The sequence below is a fragment of the Paralichthys olivaceus genome, chromosome 18 (genome assembly GCF_024713975.1).
Source record: "Paralichthys olivaceus isolate ysfri-2021 chromosome 18, ASM2471397v2, whole genome shotgun sequence".
NCBI lineage: Eukaryota > Metazoa > Chordata > Actinopteri > Pleuronectiformes > Paralichthyidae > Paralichthys > Paralichthys olivaceus.
This window is the reverse complement of record NC_091110.1, coordinates 7,318,619-7,340,806: the sequence shown is the minus strand read 5'-3', so window position 1 is coordinate 7,340,806 and position 22,188 is coordinate 7,318,619. Positions and strand designations below refer to the sequence as shown.

The 22,188-nt window shown below is 39.7% G+C and overlaps 3 protein-coding genes across 8 annotated transcripts in view; all 3 read right to left on the bottom strand.

Annotated features, from left to right (window-relative positions):
* The window catches only part of LOC109626415 (carboxyl-terminal PDZ ligand of neuronal nitric oxide synthase protein), a 53,302-nt gene extending 48,950 nt beyond the window's left edge, over nt 1–4,352 (bottom strand). For all 3 annotated transcript variants that reach the window (XR_011239069.1, XR_002202533.2, XM_020082354.2), the window contains exons 1-2: nt 3,883–4,352; nt 2,337–2,408 (exon numbers count right to left, since the gene is read on the bottom strand). Coding sequence is in view for 1 of the 3 variants with exons in the window: in XM_020082354.2 (XP_019937913.2) it covers nt 2,337–2,408; nt 3,883–3,990 (180 nt within the window). In the remaining 2 variants the exon portion in view is untranslated. The remainder of the gene's footprint in view (nt 1–2,336; nt 2,409–3,882) is intronic.
* A 3,073-nt stretch (nt 4,353–7,425) lies between these two features.
* Nucleotides 7,426–14,062, bottom strand: cacfd1 (calcium channel flower domain containing 1). Of its 2 annotated transcripts, none has more exons than XM_020082469.2 (5): nt 13,430–14,062; nt 12,217–12,289; nt 11,204–11,329; nt 10,810–10,917; nt 7,426–10,367 (listed from the first exon to the last, which is right to left on the bottom strand). In XM_020082469.2, exons 1-5 carry the CDS (start codon nt 13,536–13,538, stop codon nt 10,277–10,279), a joined length of 507 nt encoding a protein of 168 aa, XP_019938028.1. In that variant the 5' UTR covers nt 13,539–14,062; the 3' UTR covers nt 7,426–10,276. The 2 variants fall into 2 exon arrangements, with proteins under 2 accessions (XP_019938028.1, XP_069370187.1); XM_069514086.1 differs by lacking the exon at nt 7,426–10,367 and adding an exon at nt 10,482–10,641.
* A 1,172-nt stretch (nt 14,063–15,234) lies between these two features.
* ptcd2 (pentatricopeptide repeat domain 2) lies at nt 15,235–19,579 on the bottom strand. Of its 3 annotated transcripts, none has more exons than XM_020081798.2 (10): nt 19,537–19,579; nt 17,722–17,814; nt 17,492–17,621; nt 17,032–17,149; nt 16,853–16,931; nt 16,680–16,771; nt 16,481–16,594; nt 16,307–16,381; nt 16,109–16,222; nt 15,235–15,776 (listed from the first exon to the last, which is right to left on the bottom strand). In XM_020081798.2, exons 1-10 carry the CDS (start codon nt 19,562–19,564, stop codon nt 15,555–15,557), a joined length of 1,065 nt encoding a protein of 354 aa, XP_019937357.1. In that variant the 5' UTR covers nt 19,565–19,579; the 3' UTR covers nt 15,235–15,554. The 3 variants fall into 3 exon arrangements, with proteins under 3 accessions (XP_019937357.1, XP_019937356.1, XP_069370185.1); XM_020081797.2 differs by lacking the exon at nt 19,537–19,579 and adding an exon at nt 19,247–19,400; XM_069514084.1 differs by lacking the exon at nt 19,537–19,579 and adding an exon at nt 19,158–19,362.
* Between the last annotated feature and the right edge of the window lie 2,609 nt (nt 19,580–22,188).

Genomic DNA, 22,188 nt, shown 5'->3' with positions numbered 1-22,188 from the left:
GAACATTTTCGCGGTTGCAATCAGGGGAAAGGAAAGTAGCTAGTTCACTCTTAACCAATCATAAGTCTGTATACAGCTGTCAATCATGACGACATTTTATGGCATCAAATAACTAAAATTTGCACTTGAACATAGACGAGAGTGATAACAACTACCTAAAATAACATAAACTATTTTGACACAAACTAACATGGAGGAGGCAGGGTCTATGACCTATACTTCAGCCAGCCACATGGTGGTGATGAAGACACAGATCATGTCATCCATCCAGACCTGAGAGTGGATCAATCTTCTCACCTAACCTCGATCTATCCATCCATCCAAACTTGCATTGAGCGAAAGACGGTAGACCCTGGACAGGTCGACAATGTATCCCACTACTTAAACCCTCACCAAGGAGTGCATATAAGCATATTTCCCTAAAGGTTGAATGAAGTTAGTTCCTTTAAACCAGGAAGTCATGCTGAGGTCATCAGCCCCTGGTTTGTTAACTGCTGTTTTGAGGCCTTCTGTTGCACTACCTACGCCCACCAACGCCTGCCACCTGCACCCATTGGACGGTAGTGGCCATCAATCACTGCCACATACCGTGCTTTATCATCCACTACATCATGCTATATGGAAAAATACTTGTAACTAGTGAGTGGGACCATACACTCTGTATTACATTGTTTGCTGATCAAGTGAGGGTCATTTTCTCAGAGACTTGTTTTTGTAACCAGTGGAGTCGCCCTTTGCTGGGCATTTAAGAGAAAACAGGCTTAATAATAATAATAATACATTGCATTTATGTAATGCTTTTCAAAGTTCTCAAAGATGAACTTCTGGCTTAACTTACCAAATGTACAGTCTACCTCCACTTTTATAAGCAGTCTATGCAAGTTACTCTTTCATTTAAAGCTCCAGCTGCGAAGACGACACGATGAAGAAAACCAAGCCCGAGTCATCCACCGGTCAGTGTAATAACCGAGGGCTATAAATAGGGAACTTCTCTCTAGACACTGTCAGCAGAGATTACATGAAAGTCACGACAAATTAATAAATCAGAGCTTGTTTTTTTTATAGATCCATGTTTCCTTACATATGTCACTGGGGACTCTATAAAGCAGCATTAGTCTTTTAAAAATAAAGATGTTCTATACAATAGGCTGAGAGCTACGACGTTAATACACTCACTCATTCATTATTCATCCAGAGCTTGGACCCCCAGGGAATTTTATTCACGGAGATACACAAACCCAACAACACGACATGTCCACATGTGAGCACGCACACAGACATAAAGAAGCACAGATGAGCACAGTGTATGTTATGTACAGATTGTATCTGCTGTTAAACAGAGGGGATGTTTCTTCTTGTAGTAATTAAAAGCATCTTTCTTGCCTGCCTCTACCTGCTCCTGTTTTTTACGACCCACCTCAGCCTGCAGACAACCATGTTTACAACCTTATTGATTTGTCAGTTTGGGAATCACTATTGGCCCATTCACCCGGATACACACAAACAGTCCAGCTTCGCTCTACAGACTTCTATGGATGGGTTTAGTTTGCCTGAAAGAGCTAGCGGTTCCTCTGATTTGAAATGCACACAGTGTAACAGTTAAAGCAACAAAGCAGCCACCTACTTTTCACACTACACAAGCCAAAACAGGAGTAGGAGTCCTAAGTGCAGGATTCCCCCCCCCCAAAAAAAGTCTTAATGTAGCGTTTCAGAACTCATGAATGTTTAAGAGGGATAAATGCACATTATGGCTTTTTAGTGGCTCTGGAAAAAAAGAAAATCACACATTTCTCTCCTCAGCTGGAGATAAGAGCCTTGTCGTGTGTGTGAGCCGAGCTACTCCTGTGAGTCACTCTTCAGATTACAGAACCAACCCCGCTGTGTGATACGGCTCCGTGTCCTCGCTTCTGGAGGAAAACGCTGGTCTGCTGGGACGGTGCGAGGGAAACATTATAACACGATCCCCATGGAAATACCAGTGATGCAGCTTTACGGGGGGAGGGGGGACCCAAGCAAGACTAACTATGATATGACACCAGAGTGAAGTGAGAAAACTGAAGCTGGTGGTGTGAAGAAATTCAAATAAAGTATCAGGTCAACAGAGTTTTATCAAAAGGCAGTGAAAACAACACTGGGTCCTTCACCTCTTATAAACACATTGATAAAGGGACAGAGTACTCTTTAATATAGAAAGACCCACAATCCACCTCTCTCTATTGTTTCAAAAAAATCATCCCAGCATCCCATTCCCGCATCAGTAGTTTTGATCACATGCGTCACGACTTCCTGGTTGAATATTTCATGTGTGTGTGTGTGTGCGTGCGTTTTTATCTTACCCTGATTCTCCTCATGGCCGCCACAATCTCCATCCGACTGTTGGGCCTGGGCACGTCGAGGCTTCCCACGTACTGTGGTAAACAATCAGAAACCTCCATCATCACATTTGACAAACTCAGTGATATCATGAATTACACAAACACTTCTACTTAAATTCCTCAAAGAACCGATACATAAAGAGAGGCTCCCCGTCATGAACAAGGTTGCAGCAAAATGTATCATTTAGATCCTTTAATGTCAATTATTATTCCCTGAATCCCAACTTAACAAACATGCAATTCAATAATCAATAATTATCACAATGTAATTGTCATCAATAGTAATATAATTGTAATTGATAAAAATATATCTATATATAGCTTATGCACTATGTAAACACAGTGAGGAGGTATAACGCATAATTGATTAACCTCAGATTGGTAAGAAGAGTTTAAAACCCCAACGTTCACTCAGGAGCAAAAGGAATTGTTAATTTATTATGATTATTATCGATATCGACTAATATGAATATATAAATATCGGCCTAATCACACAGCCCTACGAACATCATACAAAAAACAACAGTCAGACAAACTGAACGAGCTAAACTGTAACCTTGAAATATGGTAACCAATGCTTCCACCAACGTGAAACAATCAAAGCCTTATTAATAAGCAATGTTTGTATGTGTTTTAGCGACTGTATACTTCTTAGTATGAAGTATATAGTATTAGGATATAGTTTGGTCCATTGATTTATAACACAAAGCAATTGAGGAAAAGGAGGATGGAGGATACAAGCAGCCTTGTTGGTGAACTTTGAAAGAACTTCAGATATAGTGTGTGAGCTGAAACTATTAATTATTACAGGAAACTAATCTGCAAATATTCTTATGATCGAGTTATAGTTTACAGTTTGTGTCCAAGCTAAACACTTTTTGGCTTCATTCCAATAGAAATATAAGGCCAACTTCTATTTATAATAGGAGAATGTAAAGAGCAGCTTAAAACTAAACCTGGAGAAGCAGCGTTGAGTCTTTCTGCCCCACGTTTATGGAACAAGCTCCCAGAGAACTGCAAATCTTTTAAATCAATGCTGAAGACTTTCCTGTTGCCACAGCCTTTTATCAAACCATACAGTTACTCACTTTCTTCAACTGCACTGTAACCTTCACTCTTTAATACTTATTCTAAATTGCATAGGTCTCCTTATAAACTGTTCCTTTTCTTGCGTTGCTTTCTCAATTTGTCACGATGCCTTTTACATTTTCATGCAAAGCACTTTGAATTACCTTGTTGGTAAGCTCACATCCAACTTCCTCTCACAATAACTTTAGAAAACCTACGAATGCACTTCATTTCTCAGCATCGTGCGCATGTTACGCACATCGAATGTAAACACTCCAACCACATGCACCACATGTGTGTGACCATGTGTTCAAACTTCATGAGGGATCCCTGAGCCTGAGGGCGACCAGTGCACCTGCTCCTGCACCACAACACACCAGTGCACAACACACACACACACACACACACACACAGTTAAAACAGTGCAGGCTTGCATCACCTTGGCTTGGAAGGAGATCCCGTGTTGATACGCCTCCTCATTGTGCAGCGGCAGCCTCGAGTCCGCCACATCGTCCACCAGGTTGTACCTGTTCCTCCGCGCAGGCATCGCGGGCTCAGACTCCAACAGACCCCGACACTTGTCTCAACAAGTAAACGATCATGTGTGTCTGCGAGCGCGTGTGATCCGGCGGTGCTCTGCCCCTGTGGGGACGCGGTGCATTGTTGTCGCTGAGCCTCGGAGGTCCCGTCCTCAGCGGGGACACGTTTGTCCGCGTCTCTCCTCAAACAATCATCCGGAGGATCCGCGTGTCCGAAAATACACAGAGGGAATCCGGTGTTCGTCCTCCGCAGCTGATGTTTCCTGCTTCTCTCTCCAGATCTTCATGTGGATTTATATTTATATTTTGAATCCAGTCCTGTTGGTGGCAACGCTGCACTCTACTCCCCCTCTCCCTCTCTCACTCCCTCCCTCCCTCTCCCCCCCCCCCCCCCCCCCTCTCTCTCTCTACCTCTCTCCTCAAAGCACAGGGCGACTCCCTCATTGGAGCAAAGTTCCCAGGAATGATGCAACCGGGAGCTGGGAGGACAGCCAGCACACACACACACACACACACACACACACACACACACACACACACACACACGCACACACAGGAGCTGGAAACCTGACACACTTAATCCTGGGAATGGAAGGTGCATCATTTGTTTGGGAGAAATGAAACTCTTTAATCCACACAGCAAAAACATTTCCTAATTCAAAGTAACACGTGATGGAACAAACCATTTTTAACACTCAAAATTAGTTTCATTTAGTTGAGGTGGTTTAAACTTTCACATTAGATGCTTTCAGACATTCGCTGAACTCCAGAGAATCTCCTAAATTTCTCCAGAGCAAGTGTCTGAGTTAGTTTCTCCGGCCAGAGAACTTCTGAATGAGCGATGACAGATCCCAGCAGGAGATCTTCCACGGGATTAATATTTATCGCTAACTTTAACAGATGTGCTCTAAACAAAACCAGGAGATATCTGCAGCTGAATTTGCACTTTGTGTCCTGCTTGTTTGCTATGCCACTCCTCACCGGAACTCGCTGCGTTGGTCAGGTGTGAAAGGCTGCACCCAATTGTGTGGACATTCTCTGCAGCTAATGTCTGAAAACAGCAGCTCCAAAAGTTTGACGCGTCACTGACTTGGAATAGGAAGAATGTTTCCTCTTTCATTTTCACCCTGAACGTCTGTTCTTGCTCTGAACGTCTGTTCTTGTTCTCTGTGACTGTGGTGACCAGGTACGATCTCACGTGAGAAGCTGACCGATAGTTGCAGGATCAGGTCCAGCAAGTTCAACAGTAATGCTTAAAAACCAAGGTTTAACCCCGAAAACCCCAAAATATGAAGCATAATAAGTAGAGTTTGGTGTGTTTGTCACAGCGGCTGCTCCTCTGATTCCGGAAGCTGGGGATCATGGGGAATATCCAGAGTTCAGTTGTGTTTCAGTTCAGTGGGAGGACACAGTCAGAGCTCCAGTCAACACAATGATAGACTTTGTTTTATGAAAACAACTTAATCACTGGGACAAGGAGCCCAACATAAGTAATCACCACTTGTGGCTGTAGAGGGTGCTGTTGTTCAGTAAAAGTTAAATAGTGTCGCTTTAAGCCCTTTGTTTAAATGCATGAGTTACTTTCACATTGTCCTACACACACACACACGCACACACACACACACACACACACACACCCACAAACACAAGTATTGTTACAGAATAAGATTTTACAAACACCACATGTGATCAGTTAATGTGAAAAAATACAAAGTACCGCTCCTATGTAAAGTTTTAACAAGTAATACAACATGCTGCATAATGAGTACTTTTTATATTTCGTTTTTTATGTGTATGTTATGAAAGTAATTTTCGAATGCAGGATCTTTATGTAGATGTTTATGTAGTGTTTTATTTTATGGTATTACTGCTTTGATTTAAGTGAATGGTGGATGAATATGCAGTCATGTCTTATAACATTACCTGAATGAAACAACTCCATCCAGTTTGTTATAACCTCTAGTAAAGCTGATGATATTGACATTAAACCAGCAGGTTTAATAACCTTCAGTGGAGCATCATAATTACTACACAATTTGTTAAATGTAAGGTTAAATACTTAATAAAAAAAAGGGCATATGAAAGAAATTATGTCAGAATGCCCTCTGTTGGTTGCTTGCTATACTGCAGTTAAATAAGCATTTTTCTTAATTATGTTTCCAGATGTTTAAAGATTAATACTGTGTGTGTGTGTGTGTGTGTGTTAATAAAGCGCAGTCACTACTAAATCCCACTAATCTCCTCTCAAAGTGCAAGATATTAAAACTGATACATGTTTTATAGGTGAGAGAAATGAATCCAGTCAGCACAGGGGAGAGATAATACTGAGATAATACAGATTTAATTAAATTGTGGTTGTCATCAATTTGACTTATAATTTAAAACGCATTAACTACCAGTAGAAACTTTTAAAATAACCTTTAATGTAATGTAGACACCGTCCACGTGGAGAGGTCAGTCTCACAGGTGATGGATTAAAACTGTTTAATTCCCAAAATGTTAAACTTTAAGCTTTTTAAAAACTTTGGTTTGTAGTTTGTTGCATTTAAATTCACTGATGCAGTTGTTTCCTCCTCTCCGCAGATTTGATTAATGATGCCAGACAGTCATGGAAGACATGACTAATGATAAGAGACTGGGCGTCATTTTTTCTATTAGCAGTGACATTGATGATAATGATACTGATACATCCAATCAGGCTGTATCAGCATTATGTCACATTCATCTCGAGTGCAATGGTTCACAGCTGCTGCAAAACAAAGCCACAGAAAAATGAGTCCGAGTTCATTAGTGTTTAAAGAAACAAAATGGAGACACTTGTAAGAGTGAGAACACCTGAAGTCTTGCACAGATGGAGTCTGGGAGAGTGTGGAGGGACATCTGGATAATTAGACAGGGAGAGTGAGATGGTGATGAAAAATACATTTTAATTAGGTAATGATGGCACTACTGTGACTGTCTGTTGTATGGGTAATTTTGGTCCTGATACTAAGTGACATTCTAGTATATACATAGATTTCTCGTATGAGTGGTTGACAAACAGTCCATCCCATTGACAACCATCATCTGTACAATCTTTATACTGTAATTTGGGTTCTGATAAACTAGAAACACAGCACTGCAGTTGTTTGCCTCAGCCAAACACGGCGGTTTCTGTGTACATAATATGTTTCCAGACTTTTAAAAGGTCACTGTGACCTTTCTCTTTGACCACTGAAATGTAATCACTTTATCTTTGAGTACAAGTGACAGCTGATCAAAAGTTGAAGAAATTCACTCACAGCTTGAGATATCACATTGAAGAGTCAAGGTTATGTTGTATTAAATTTGAAGAAGCTTCCTTGAGATGTTCTTGAGATATCGTGTTCACGAGAATGGGATGAACGGACGGACACACAAACCGAAAACATCAGTGGCTTGGAAAAAAACCAAAACCATAGCAGTAGTAGCAAGTTTGTTTTAATTCACTAATTCATTACAGGATGAGGATTCACATCAGAACACACATTATACACATAACCCTTACAGCAGAGGACACACGATACAATTCAAAATGGACAGGTGGGTGGACAGCTTTGGACAAAGAGAGCAGTGTTTTTACGTCTTATTAAAACTGTGTATAAGAGCGAACATGTGTGTAGTGTCAGACTGTAGCATATCGCTGGTGTGTACTTGGTGTTGAACCTCTTGTGAGCATGAACATTTGAAATGCTTCGCAAATGTTTTTCCATTAGCTCTAGTGGAGTGACAGAGTCATACTAGTTATCATGTATCTATGATCATACACCACTTTATTAACTGTATCTTTACGCTGTGCATTGTCAAAGTATGTCACCTGAGAGCTGGTGGTGATGTGAGCGATCCACTGAGTCACTGACCGGCCAGTAACAAGACATGAGCAGGAGACAGCTGTAAGAGGTACGTGTCAACACTTATTCCTTATTACCGGTGATACAACAGAGGCAAGGCAACAAAACAACACTAACTCAACCTGTATATTTGTCGGCCACTCCGTAACTCATTTAAATGACAAAGAGAAACTGTTGCTGTGATGAGTGTGTGGGATACACACCAATTAGTCCCTGAATCAACTCACTGCCCCTCATTAAAATAAAATAGTCGGTTAATGTAATAATTAAGACTCATAACACAAAAAAATATTCAGGATCTGAATTTAAAAGGAAAAAAAAAGTATGACACATTTTAAAAAAGCCAATGAAATAAGCGCACTTTCCAGTTTTCCAGTACATAATGTGCCACAAACTCTGCAGCCACATCCCGGCTACCGGCTGCTCCAACACGGGCAACCGTTCGTAAACAAGGACCCATGCACTGAAAGCTCTTAATGAAATTCCCTCTTTTTCCAATGCTACCAAAGTTTAGTGCAGCGGTGCTGTAACTCAGCTTAGACCAAAGGGGAAAACTAAACATATGAAAGCACAAAATAAAATCATCTATCTGCGTCTTTGGGTTTACCAGATACATTCCCTGACGTTCAAAACATCCCTAATGCCCGTACATGTTCATAAATAATTTCAAGCTGCAGTTCAGAGTTGTATGTGTGCAGTGGGTGTAACACTCCAACACCAAAATCACTCGGTTTGAAACAAAACTCCAGACTTGTCATTTCTAAGATGCACCTCTCAGGCACATAAGAAAGTCAATTCTACTCTACAATTGTTACTAGTCTATATGCAGCTCTGAGGATATTCTTAAATCAGTTATTTCCTGCTATGATTTTGTGATTAAAAGTCACCTGTCAATCTGCAAAATCAAAAACAAAACACTGATTTCAACCAAACTGGTAATTAAGTATTTTTCACATTGTTAAGAGAAACATGAAACAAACACTTGAATGCTATTTCTACTTGCTGCATAATCTGTGTTAAGGTTTAAAAATGCTACAATCCAAAATGGAGACACATAATTTCTAATAGTTGCCTTTATCGTGACCTCAATTGACTTTTAATGCAAAAAGAGTTTCTCTTCTATCAGGCCATATCCACCAAAGGAACATTCCCAGGGGACCATGAACCTTTTGAGGAACTCAGGGTCTAACTCTGTGTTTCAACCACAAGAATTGGGGACTAAGGGCGCTTTCACACCCACCTTGTTTGCTCCAGTGTGAGACGTACCTTGGACCATGGATCTGCACCAACAGACCATGATTTAGTCAGACAAATAGAGGTGGTCCTGGTTCTTTCGGATTAATTGCAGGAAGTTGAGACACCAAGTTGAGACACAGGTTTGCTTGAATTTTTCGCCTCAACTTGTTGATGCTGGTAGTGAAATCAATATGATACTACAGTCGCAATGAAATCAACAAAGTGAACCAGTTCATTCATTCTTGGAATTCAAATACCCTGACGTCAGGCGCACGCCCATTTACAAACAAATCATCGTGAAGTGAAGGTAGACGCTGCCCTCACAGGCGATGACAGAAAGTATGTAATATGTCATACAAAAGTCTTTAGTCCGCTCCCTAAATTGCAAATGCATAATCAGAACTAACTGGATCAAATGTTAACAATGTAACAAATACATTAACCTTGGTTTTGTCTTTCAGGTTTTACGATGCCCTAAAAGTAGTTGCTGTACAATAGTACTAGTACCAGGCAGAAAAACACGCTGATGATTTGACATTCATTAAACCAGATGGCCCAGTTTGCTGGAACCCCCCCGGCCTCCATATCTTTGCTATGATAACGATGTGAGACAAGCTGGTGTCAACATTTTGGTTGTGCTGCCAAAAGCAGGACGAAACTCAGATCTCAAATCTGAACACATCAGATTTTTGACTTATCTTTCCCCACTTTACATCTCAGACAACTCTGAATCACAGCTTCAGTCATAGTGAACAACCTGAAGTCAAATATGTACATTTTACAATCACATGAATTACTATTCAGATTTCCTAAAAGGCTCTCGGGCTACAAAGAAGTTACTCACATTTTTCCTGAAAAGAGGGTTCACAACCAACAGCAGCAACAAACCACAAAGGGAATAAGTGATAAATAAATACAAACCATTAGGAAATAAAAACATGAAGACAAAACTTCAAATTGCAGAGGTTTACACACCAGGTACCAAAAAATAGACTGAATCCAACATCATCTGTTGGGATCTTATTAGGTCCAGATAACAAGAATGCAGCAATTAAAAGGGAATATATAAACTTAATACCTTTGTTATGTAGTGACAGAAATGATAGTGAGGGAGGGAGGATGGATGGAGGGCAGGAGCTGAAGAAAGAACTGAAGAAAAGAAGAGGGGGAGGTTGGGAGGGTAGATGCCTCACTCTGGACCGCCGTTTTCCGTCCCTGCCATCCTCTCTTCATCGCCCTGTTTCTGATGCTGCAGTCTGGCATAAGTCACTGCGTCTCCCCTGAGAGAGAGAGAAAGAGAGAAAGGGAGGGTGGGATGTGAGAGAAGGATGGTAATAAGAAGTTATGAGGAGGGAGAGATGAGCGAAACAAAGGAGGAGCAGGTATGACAGGAGAGGACGGCAATGTTAATCATAAGGTTATAACACCACTGACCTTGTCAAAAGTTAATTTGCATGAATAAGGAGGCTCATTAGATTGTTACAACTTTCATGCATTCAATAAAAATCTTATTAGCTGATTTCAATGAAGCATGATGCGTTTTAATTAGAGAGTCTGTTATAATATCACATTTTAGAAGAGTGTTTTACGGGTGAGACATTAAGACAAATGAGTAATTTCAAACAACACAGCTTATATTTGAAATGATAATAAATTGGATAAAATAGCTGAGTTTTTTGATACACATCATCACAAGCGACTAACTAGTACCAGGCAGCTTACTTTTTGCCTAAAGATGCGAGGCCGTACAGAACTCCTGTAGCAAAGGCGATGGCGTTCCCAAACAAGGTTGTCATGGAGAATTTCAACACTACGGGGAACAGAGCCATCCTGGAAAAAGGCAACGGAGGGGACAGCAAAAGTGAGTAAATCATATCAAATCCATGCTGTAGATAAAAACAACCACATTCTCTGTGATTTGCTCTGCTTGTGCTCAGACTGTGCGCTTGAGTGCAAGCATCTGCTCTTGGATTTTTTGTGCAGCAAGTCTGTCAAAGCAAAGCTGAGCACAAGCAGGGGCACTGATGGAAACTCGCGTTCTAAAAATGTAACAATTCATATCGTGCAGTAGAGTCTCCAGTGAAATAAACCATGTGCAATGCATAGTTGTCCTCACCCACAATAGAAGAGGGCTTTCTGCCATGGTTTGAGTTTGTCTGCACGAGCTGCTATCGCATTAGCGAACTCTATGAACTGGCAACAGAATGGCACTTCACACAGGAACAGCACAAAGGCGTTCAACCTGGAGAGGAGAGGGGAGAAGAGAAGAGAGGAGAGAAGAGAGGAGAGAAGGGAGGAGAGACGGGAGGAGAGAAGGGAGGAGTCATCCTGTGCACTTTCATCTCAGACACGGTAGAGCTCATGCTCAAACCATCGAGGTCAGGAGTTTAAACACAGTAGAGCAGAAGAGAAGAACCATTATACTGTTAGTGTCATAATTCAGTTAACATCTTGGGCTTTACCACGTTCATGTTTGCTGTCAAAGAGAACCAGGGATAATGTTTCTATGCTAAGAAAAAGAACTGAAACTAAACACAATCGATCAGCCTTAAAAAAAGGATGCAGGTTTTTGATCAACATATATCGTTTATTATTATTGATGCAAATATATTTCTAGCTGAACACAAAAGGCTATTTTCATAAAATTCTGAACATATCACTGCAACCTGTAGCAAAACCTGTTCACACCAAGAAGTTGTCTACGACTGTCACTTGAGCAGTGACGTAGGTGTGGCTGCATGATAACATGAGACTACTGTTTACTACTGATGTAAGATAATACTGTACATACTAATAAATAAATTATCTAAATGAAATAAATGATAAAAAGTGTTGATTACAAAACTGGAAATCTGGACAGAAAAGGTCTGATCAGTCATTAATTTTTAGGATAGTTTGTGCTTCAGAAAACTTAACTTGCTCAAAAAATGCAGGTTGACAACTTAATCAAACTGTAACTGAGCATTTTTAAAGAATTTTCTTATTCATCTGATTCAATTATACTTAGTATTAACACTTTTCTGTAACTATGTTCTGAAAGAAACAAGGACCTGAGTGTAAATGAAGAAACAAAAACATAATTGACTAAATAAAAGTTTTTTTCCAATAGTTAACAGCATGTTGACTTACACCATCCACACTCCAGCAGCAATGTTTAAAGGGTTCACGGTGACGCAGTTCCACACTCCTGAGATGGCACAAGCTGCACGATTCGGAAAAAACAAAAGATATTAGACACACAAGTACCGTGTAGACTGAAATTTCCCTTGAGGATTAATAAAGTACCATCATTCCCTCTCTTTTTTTATTTGTCTGTCTATCTACATTACATCTATGAATAGATCTGGTGTGTTAATGTCTGTAAACCATAACCAACAATGAACATATAGATTTTTTAAACATTTGAATGAAAAGTAGGCATCTATATCTTAACATGAAAATAGATGCACACATGTATCACTGTCTTCACACTTTGGTTTTACATTGCCTTACAGAAAATCACTCTGAAACCACCTGAAAAATAAAGGTTAGTTTGAAGCAATATAAACTTAAAGGTAACTTAAAAGTATTTAAGAGTCAACACCATACTGAACTACTGCTGCAGACGAGGGGCAAATGAGCCTGATGTGTGTAAGAACTGTCAGTGTCACAAACAGTGGAACAACTACATTGCACATCCTGCTCCTTTGGACCATCCAGCCTCCTTAATAATACAGAGGCCATTGAATATGCAGTCCCTCGGGTGGTTAACGTGACACAGGCTCTGGTGTCACTTTAAAGGAGAGAGGGATTGGATGGGATGGGGGAGGCAGGAGGGTTGCAACGCTGCTGGAACACTGCACAGCAGCAGTCACAGTACCTGCTGCGGACACGGTGTGTGCATATCATGTTAATCCAGGAATGACAAACTGTTGTGGTATGAGACACACACACACACACACACAGGCAGGCAGGGCTGGGTGGTGGCTGCTGCAGTGATGGGGACAATGGGCTGGAACAAAGCTTTTGTGTAGCATGGCTGAGCAGAGGAACTGAACAGCAGCATGCACACAATACAAAAAAACCATCATTTCCAAAACAGCTATCTGATCCTGATCTGTCCTGAATATGATCTAACTCATTTTAACACGAGGGCTGAACAGTCAACACAATCCCCAGCCTGAGGTGTGCAGACAGGAGAGTAAATGCACTTGCAGGTCACAGAAGACCACACAAATCAAACACATATCGTTAGAAACTGGTCCACATCACATCCAATACTTGCATTCACGACACACATACGGCACATGCACCGTTTGCACCCCTGATACAAGTGGATAAATGGACTTTTAGAAGTACTTACAGATTCCTCCCAGAACCCCAGCTATTTTACAGAGCCATCGGTACCACCAAGTCATGCCGTCATCCTCCGGGGAGGCTTTCGTGGCCGCTGCAGCCTCTTCGGAGCTCATTGTGCTTGTTTGGCTAAAGCTACACCCACAGCCAGTGTTTACAGATGTCAGCTAACAATGGCTAAGTGAAGTTAGCTAGCCTCAAACTAACTGCTAACTCGCTAAAAACAAAGCGACACGTGCTCTCAGTGATATATTTTCACTTTCAAGTATTTGTTTTGAACGGATAGAATTTCTTTCCTTTTGTCTGCTGCAGTTGGGTCCAGCTGCCCGATGCTACCAGCGGCGTTACACACACAGCTTCACCCCCGTCAGTCAGCCTCAGCTAACCAGCTAGCTGATGCTAACAGCACCGCCACCAGCTGCCGCTAGGAGCAGATGTCAGCCAGCAGCATAAAGACACCGTCCTCCACTCGGAGAGAAAGGAAGCACATGGACTAAATCGCTTTTAATTTGAAGTTAAAACGAAAAAGCTTCCGATCGCTTAGTTTGGGTTCAACTATAGACTGTAGATGAAAAGGGTTCAAACCCCCACAGAGCTGGTCTCCTCTCAGGCTGCTCATCTGGTGTGGGCGGTGCATTGTGGGAGAGATTTCATGCGCGTCAGGGTTTGTTTACATCTGCAGCTGCGGGGTCTCACTCTCATACTTTGTTATTATTACACTTATATCACAGAGCAACACGATCACCCTCCAGAAACATGCACAGCCTGCTAAAGCTGTTTGATAACAAGTAAACTGAACGGAAAGTTTGAAGTCAAACGTCATATAAGTCTAAATATATCAGAGTATATTATTTAATATTAGTTGTTCATCGGTAAAACACAGGTTATTATTTTCCTTCAGTCAGTTGGTAAAAAAAAGTTTGGACTCTTTTCCCCTTAACCAACAGTTATGCCATCTCCTCTTATGCTGCACACTTCGTAAAGAGCTGCGAAACAGATTTCCGTTGTCTTTAACAATGACAATAAAGAGCTACTCTATTCTGTTCTATTAATCACACATCATCAGGCTTCAAAAGTAATTATTCATGTTCAATTATCCTCTGAATATCTGTTACCTGCCTATTATTTAGTTACCTGCAAAATTATAATTATTACTAGTAAGTAATTGTATAGTACATACAAGTCACTTTGGTTTTACACATGCATCTACAAATGTATTTAACATTGTATTTTTACTGCATTGAGATCAATTTTCCTCTTTTAAAACGTTATATTCTCTGTAACTGTTGATCTTCTTGCTATGCTGAGCTGTCCTGTCCCTCTCGTCCAACCTTTCATTGTACCGCTGACCCTGTGTCTACTTACGTGTGACAAATGAAATGAATATGAGTTACAATGAAATCCAGTAGCGAGGACCAGGGGGAAAGGATGGGTCAGGATATCTGAGACAGAGCATGATGGGGTGGTTGGGTATATGGAGGCTTGACAGCTGATTACAGGTGTGATTGAGGCATGTCCCTGATCCCTGAGTTAACTTTTAACATTTAAAAATAAATTCATTTTTTATTTATCTTTCTACAGCCCCCTTTCTGTATTTGGTCCTGGCACACATTAATCATTTATCAGTTGTCCCAATGAAACAAAGGGTATTTCCAGAATCCTTCCATTCTCTTCTGTCTACCAGGCTGAAAAAATATTCTGTCCATTCCACAATTAAAAGGATATTAATCTGTTTCACAAGCTGCGAAACAGAGACACAAACTGGTGGCTGCTACCATGCAGGTTGGATAACATAATCATATCAAAAGCAAGACAAATTAATTTTTTTTAATTAAATAACCGATTCATCTTTAACACTCATTTACACTTCTATATACAACACTTTCTTTCTTAATCACTCACGTGATCCATGTCAGATCGTAAAGGTAAAGTCTCTTCATTGAGATTTCTTTTTAAATGCCTGCTGCACAAAACCGGACTGTGACCTTTTTCACTAAATGTAGGTTAGGGAAAAAGAGTAGGAACAAAGTCCAATCTGCAGATTGACGACTGTATCTGTGTTTAGGGGGTAGACCATCTTGAAGAAGTCATTTCTGTCATCAGATGATTGATAATATTGAAAGCAGGCCTCTTTATTCCGACAGCAGGGTGGACTGTAGTGGCGTCAGAGCTCTTCGGCTGAACCTCCTCTCCTCCATTATTGGTCCTTGTTTCCTCCTCCCTGTGGGCGTGTGGCACAGCATGTCGTCGACAGTCTGCTGAGTCACCTGACCGGCTCGTTCAAGCCGAGTCACTATCTGTTCCACCTCCAACATGTGTGGTCCGCCTTTACTCCGCGAGAGCAGCAAATCCACCTGAGAAAGGCGTAATGAGAGACTCTTTATGAGCAGATCCAGGATTTTTCCCCCCCAATTTCTTTAACATTGTGTTTTTCCACATTTTCATTGATTTATCAGAGAATAACTCATGGATCTTGATTAAAAAAAGGTGACTGAGTGTGTGCAATTTGGTGCAGATCCAAATAAATGTAGTGTGGTTTCATAAGGGGACTGTTGGGCCTTGGCAGAAGTATGCGCTCCCTGAGTGCCCTTCTCGCTATTTATCATTTATGTCACTGTATCTTTAGCTATCGCCTTATTGTTGTAGCATCTGTGTCATTGAGCAAACATTTAAGAGTTTAACTCACCACCTCCTGTGAAAAATCAGGCTTCTTGACAAAAGAAGGGCTTCTCTGTAACGCGGCTGCACACAGGGTGGAAATGGCACTTTTCACTGCTCCTGACATGGCTAACATCATCACCTAAATCATAATAAGAAAACATTAACAAATGAAAAAACAACACTAATAAATGCACAACACCATAACCATAAGAGGCATACTTACTTTCAAATTCTGACATAATCTGCTATCTGAGTTCATGATTTGGGAATACAGTGACTGTGCTTTTTCAATGTCATTCTGAAAGAAAAAAGAAAGAGGAAACCGAAGAGTGATGACAGTTAAATATTCTCCACATGTTATTGAATGAAAAATGTAAAAGAAAGAGATATAGCTCACCTGCCTGAGTGCTAATGCTACAGCAAAGCAGTAAGCATGTCTGGGGATAAGGTGTCTTCTGGTCTGTCCGTCCTCTATCAGAGCAGTGCAGATTCTATAGGACTCTGTAGTGTTCTGAGCAACATAAAGCATGAAATCAGTCTCAAGCAAACACAGTCCCCTTTTGTTTACATTGTAGATAAAATCATTTAAATGTTACCAGTTTGTAGCAGATGCCCGTTGCCAGCGTATGTGTGTCTTTGTTGAATGGTACACCTTGGTTCCTCATGGTTCTTAATACCTCCAGAGCATCTGCAACAGCCAGTGTTTGCAAAATTATGAACATGCAGAAATAATTTAAGAAAAAACACAGAAGGTTAAACTGTCACTTACTTTCATAAGAGCCTTTTGTGAATAACATGTCTATGGCGATATTAAAGGACGTTGCATCATTGAAAAACCCTTTCAAGCTCTGTTTAGACAAGAAAAAATCTATGTTTATATAGAAAATTCAACCACAACTTAAATAAATAAAGCACTTGGTGAATATCCTGGCTGATATAATATTTGACCTTATCTGTAAGTGCAGCAGCAGCCATGTCTTCCAGACCCAGTTCATAACACAGTCTAACGTAGAGAGGACCAAACTTAAACTCCCCATTCATCACGTTATGGTTCTCTGTGTGATACCTTGTGAGAGAAAATTAAAGGCAAGGCAGTTATATTTTATTAATAACATTTCATGGCAGATTCAAGGAGCTGAGCACAGACACTAACAACAACACAGAGACAAGGTTTTTACATTTCAATCAGTTGAAGGGAGCTAAATAAATAAATAAATATATAATATATAAAGTTAAAAGAGTAACTTAATAGATGTTGAATAGATTTGACAGGCCAAAGTAACAAAGCCAAAGTTTCTTTATCCGGTGGTTACAATCTTATTTCCTCATTTTTAGAGTGAGTAAAAGTCAAAATGTCTTGCACAGCTTGTTTGTGTGTTACAAAACGTTCAGTAAAAGTTGTATTTACCTATAGATTGCATCTCTGGCTATCACCAAGTCGTCCCCAGACTGGCACAAGTGAAGGAGAAGCTTCAGCTCATCTTTCAGTATCAACTCGTTCCTTTGTAGCTTCTCACTGAACATCTCAATATAATTTCCTTCAAAAAAAAATTGGAAAGAAAAAACACACAAAAAATGTTTGTATTATGACGTGAGACAATTTACTGCAGCTTAATGCTAATGTGAAAACTGCTTTACCTTTGGATCCAGTGGCGAGGTGAGCCACAGTCAGCTTCTTTTCCTGGAAGTCCTGAAGCTTGATGACATCTTCTGACAACAGATGCCTCTTAGCTGCAGAGACAACAGTTTGTGAGACGTCAATATATGTAAATATGAAAAATGCAGCTGTGTTGTGCGGTGCTATAAATGAAGTCAGCGTCATCACTGGTTCAACAACCATCAGAAATCAACTAAAATCAAATGAATGTTAGAAGAGTTTTCTCCATTGACAGACCGTGATATCATATCTTGCTTTGATAAGTCTGCAGAGCAGGTTAATGTCTAAGCACCACAGAGCCCCAGTCTTATTTGCTATCATTTGAGTCTACTGTGCATAATTTGATTAATCTCAACATGATTGAAATTTTCACTACTGTAAGTACAATATCTAATTTCTTAATGTATCCTCATTAATGAGCTTTTCTCATTACATCAAGCTCTATGGTGAGACATGCTATTTTACATGAATTAAATCAGATTGAATCAGGCTTTACAGTAAATGAACCCACCCTGTATTTCTTAAGTAGTATTCATCTTTGTTGTCACTCAGACCCCTTAATTGGCCCAGCCCACAATCTATTGATTTACATTTTTTCTTTATGTAATGTTATAAAACCTTAATTTTAAAAACAGACCATTAGGCAGAATAATGCCACCTTGATGTGATCTTCTTTACAGTGAATAATACTCATCTTAACCAGTCACAGAATTTGACCTGAACATTTTTCCACACATCCTTCATCCTCCATATTGAGACCCCCATCATGAGGAGGGATGTTGAGTTGAATGAAGTTTGAAGACATAGATTGTTAACAATGAGCTCATTGGTTTCAAGTTGTGTTCAGTCAAACTTTTTCAGTTTTATGTGTCTTCAGTTAGTGACAGATAGAAAACCTGGAGAAAGATGATATTAACCCAGAATCACAAGGCTGCAACCAACAGTTATTTAAATTATCAATAAGTTCTACAATTAATACATAAAGAGAAATTCTCAATTATTTCTGAATCCCATATTTCGAATTGACAGTATTGATCCTATTGTCCTAACACATACAATACTCACATTTAAAGACTGTTACAGTGAGTTTTCAGTACTTTAATCGATTGGATCATTATCATTTATAAGACTTAATGACAATTACGCTCCTGTCATTCGACTAATTGATTAAAGAGCAAATCATTTGAGCACTAAAGAGCAGTTTTAGCCTTATGTGAAGTTAATGACCTTATATTAAGTCATGCAGCTCAAATGCTCAGAGTTTTTACACAGTTTACAGTAAAACAACAGAGCACACCACATGTGAACTGCTGCAGCAGCGACAGTCTGGAGATTATTATTAACGAGACATTATCACACAGCTGATGTCAGGTTAGTTTACACTGTGGGACATGTAGGTTAACCACAACATGCTAACCGAGCTCGTCTCTGTGAGGGAACCAGTCTTTTTAATGGACAGCTGAGCGTCAGACACGGCGAACACCAAGAGCTCGGGTTGGTCTTTACCTCCTGAACACGTTTCCGTCCATCCTGACGGTAAAAGGCGGAATAATCCTCCTTTAACAGACTCATGTGCTAACGACCGACAACATCTACCGAGTCTGCTCAGCGCCATACTGCCCTTGACTGCACCACGACTCTGCGGACAGGGGGTGTTTTCACACATATTGCAGACGTTTAAAAGTCGAATTGATGCCACGAATTCCTCATCAAAGTTTAAAAATGAACTTAAATCATATATTTGTTTTTAGGTTCGACACGGACGGGATAGATTTAGTTAATTAAAGTCGTAATACCCGGTTTGCAGTTGGCATCGTCCAACATGGCGGCCACCGGTGGCTCCTGCGCAGGACAAGTTGGTGCATCATCTCAAAGTTAAACACATTTGACATTTATGACATTTATCTTTAGTCAGAATGACTTAGATCACGTTTTAACATTGATGGCATGAAGTGTTTAATTCGTGCAAATAACATTGAATCGACCTGACATATCTTCTTGTATATCTCTCTCTCTATATATGAAGTTTTCATTGTGGGCTGATATTTATAAATGGATACAACAACAAAACATATAATTCACAGCTTCTGTATCTAAAAATAATATTACATATGGTTTAACTTTACAAAACAAAAACGATGAACTCTGTTGTAATGTAATTCTAAGATTGTCATTCACAAGAATTGGATTCACATTCTCAAATGTGTTTCCTTAATTTTGTTTAGTAGCCTATAGGGAATGATGAATACTTTGCTTTTAGCTCATGAATTGAATGTTCATCAAAAAAACTGACAATTCCTGATAAAACAATGATTCCATTTGTTGTCCATGATTAAGATTCTTTGAATTGAGAGTGGGGTCAGTTGTGGTTCTATAGGATGGTGTCTTTTTTGTCAGGAACACAAATTCATGGAGAAGTGCTTTATGGAATTTAATAAAGAAGGGTTGAAATGATGTATAGTGCAGAATAGTTCATAATCTAACAAATTATCTTTATCATCTATTAAGTCAATGATAAAATAAGATTTATTTTTTAGAATGATTTATTCTGGTGTAATTCATATATATTCTGCATTTCTATAGCTAACCAACTTTTTCTATCTTTCCAGCAGGTGGTGGTGTCTCGCTGCTTTTTAAACAGGGCTGGTGAAGAGTTTGGAACTCAATGTCATTTCTTAATAAATACTGTATGACTCCTCAGTGATTTGTACGTCCCTCATGTTTTAACTGTGAATGAGTCAGTTTGTTTGTAAATTATATAACAATCAACTAATTGACTATTTGACTCTTTACACCACATTACACAAGACTCGTGTTTTTTAATTATTTTGTCCACTCAGTAAATTATATTTAATAATATATAATACAATTATAAACACCTGTAATTATAACTCGATGCAGCTCAACAGCACCACACATCGCATCCCTCAAAATAGAGATGAAAATGACTCAAAACCTATTTAAAATCATCAAATACATACATTTAAGCAAACTGTATCTAGTAGACTGACACCCAAAAAAGTATTTAATGAACTCATTTTGTCGTTATTGCTGGACTTTTTTTTAATCCATATTTTAATTTGAAAGTTGTATTGACTCCTCTACTTCCCTTCAGTGAGACCTGAACCCTGCCACGAGTGAGTGTGCCCTCTGACGTCCATGGAATTATGTGACCAAGGTCTCACATCTTTAGAAAAGACTGCTTCTGCATTTTCTCCTTAAAGGACATACATTTGAAATTTAAAATTAGACATTAAAGTATTCAAGAAAAAAGGAAGCAACTATATAATAAAACATAAATACCAGCAAAGTAAGTGTAAAATAAAGTTCTTCATGTGCAAGTGGAGACAGTTCAGTGAATGAAAAATTATGATAAATAATATAAATGAATATTGCACAATGATATGATAAATAATGATAATGATAGTTATTGCACAGGGTTTTAAGGTGACATGATGAATGAATGAATTCAAAAAGTCTGGATTATATAAAAACATTTAAAACACAAATGTACATGTGTCATCATTTTTTTTTCTTCACAAAGGTTTTAATAGTAAGATGTGAGTTATCACCAGTTACAGGATTATTGACTTACATGTGGAACATAACTGCTGGACCTGCAGCCATCTGGAGGAACAATGGAGAAAAAATCATTCATACGATTAAGGTGCTTCTTAAAGGAACTAAGTCAGATCATCTTGCAGGAAGAAAATAGGGCTGGGACAGGGAGGTGCCCCACTGTTGCCTTAGCAACAAGACCTCAGCCCATCCAGCTGAGATTGCTTGCTCAGCCAATCAGAGGCAGGGCCCTGGATAATTTATAGTATCTTACAAGGTGTATGCATCTCTGGGGTTTCTCTCCTCTCTGCATATGTGTATGTTTGCATGCATCTAAAAACAGTATTGCCTACACTTAGCACCTGTATATCTACAGGTTGATTGTTTAGTTTGGTGACAGCTTGTGGTAACTTGCTTACATAATCCAGTGCTGGTCTGTTTTTAGCATTCGGACTCAGCCAGGTTCTGCCCACAGATAGTAGCTCTTACATCTTCTTTGATTTATCCCTGTGTGCCCTTCCTTTTGGTATTGGAAAGTGCCTGGGGTGTCCCATCATCACTAATAAATGTCCCTGCTGAAAGAGGTTTGGCACAGAAATAAAAAAAAAGCAGCTGGTAGTGATCACTGCGTCAGCCAGCTTGCCAGTTATACAGGCATTGTCCTTGAAAGACAATTAAATAGGTTTGCTTCCATCTCTCACAAGACATATGATATTAATTTATATTCATGCCTCTTCAATTCAGGGACTGATTTCCCGCTAAATCATAAACGTCTGTGGCTGCATGTTCGGTTTGGAAAAGTAGCAGGGATGTTGTCTCATTTGCATAACTTGCTTATAGTACTGTACAACTACATGCAAACACTTTCCAGTTACTGCTGAAAACCTCTG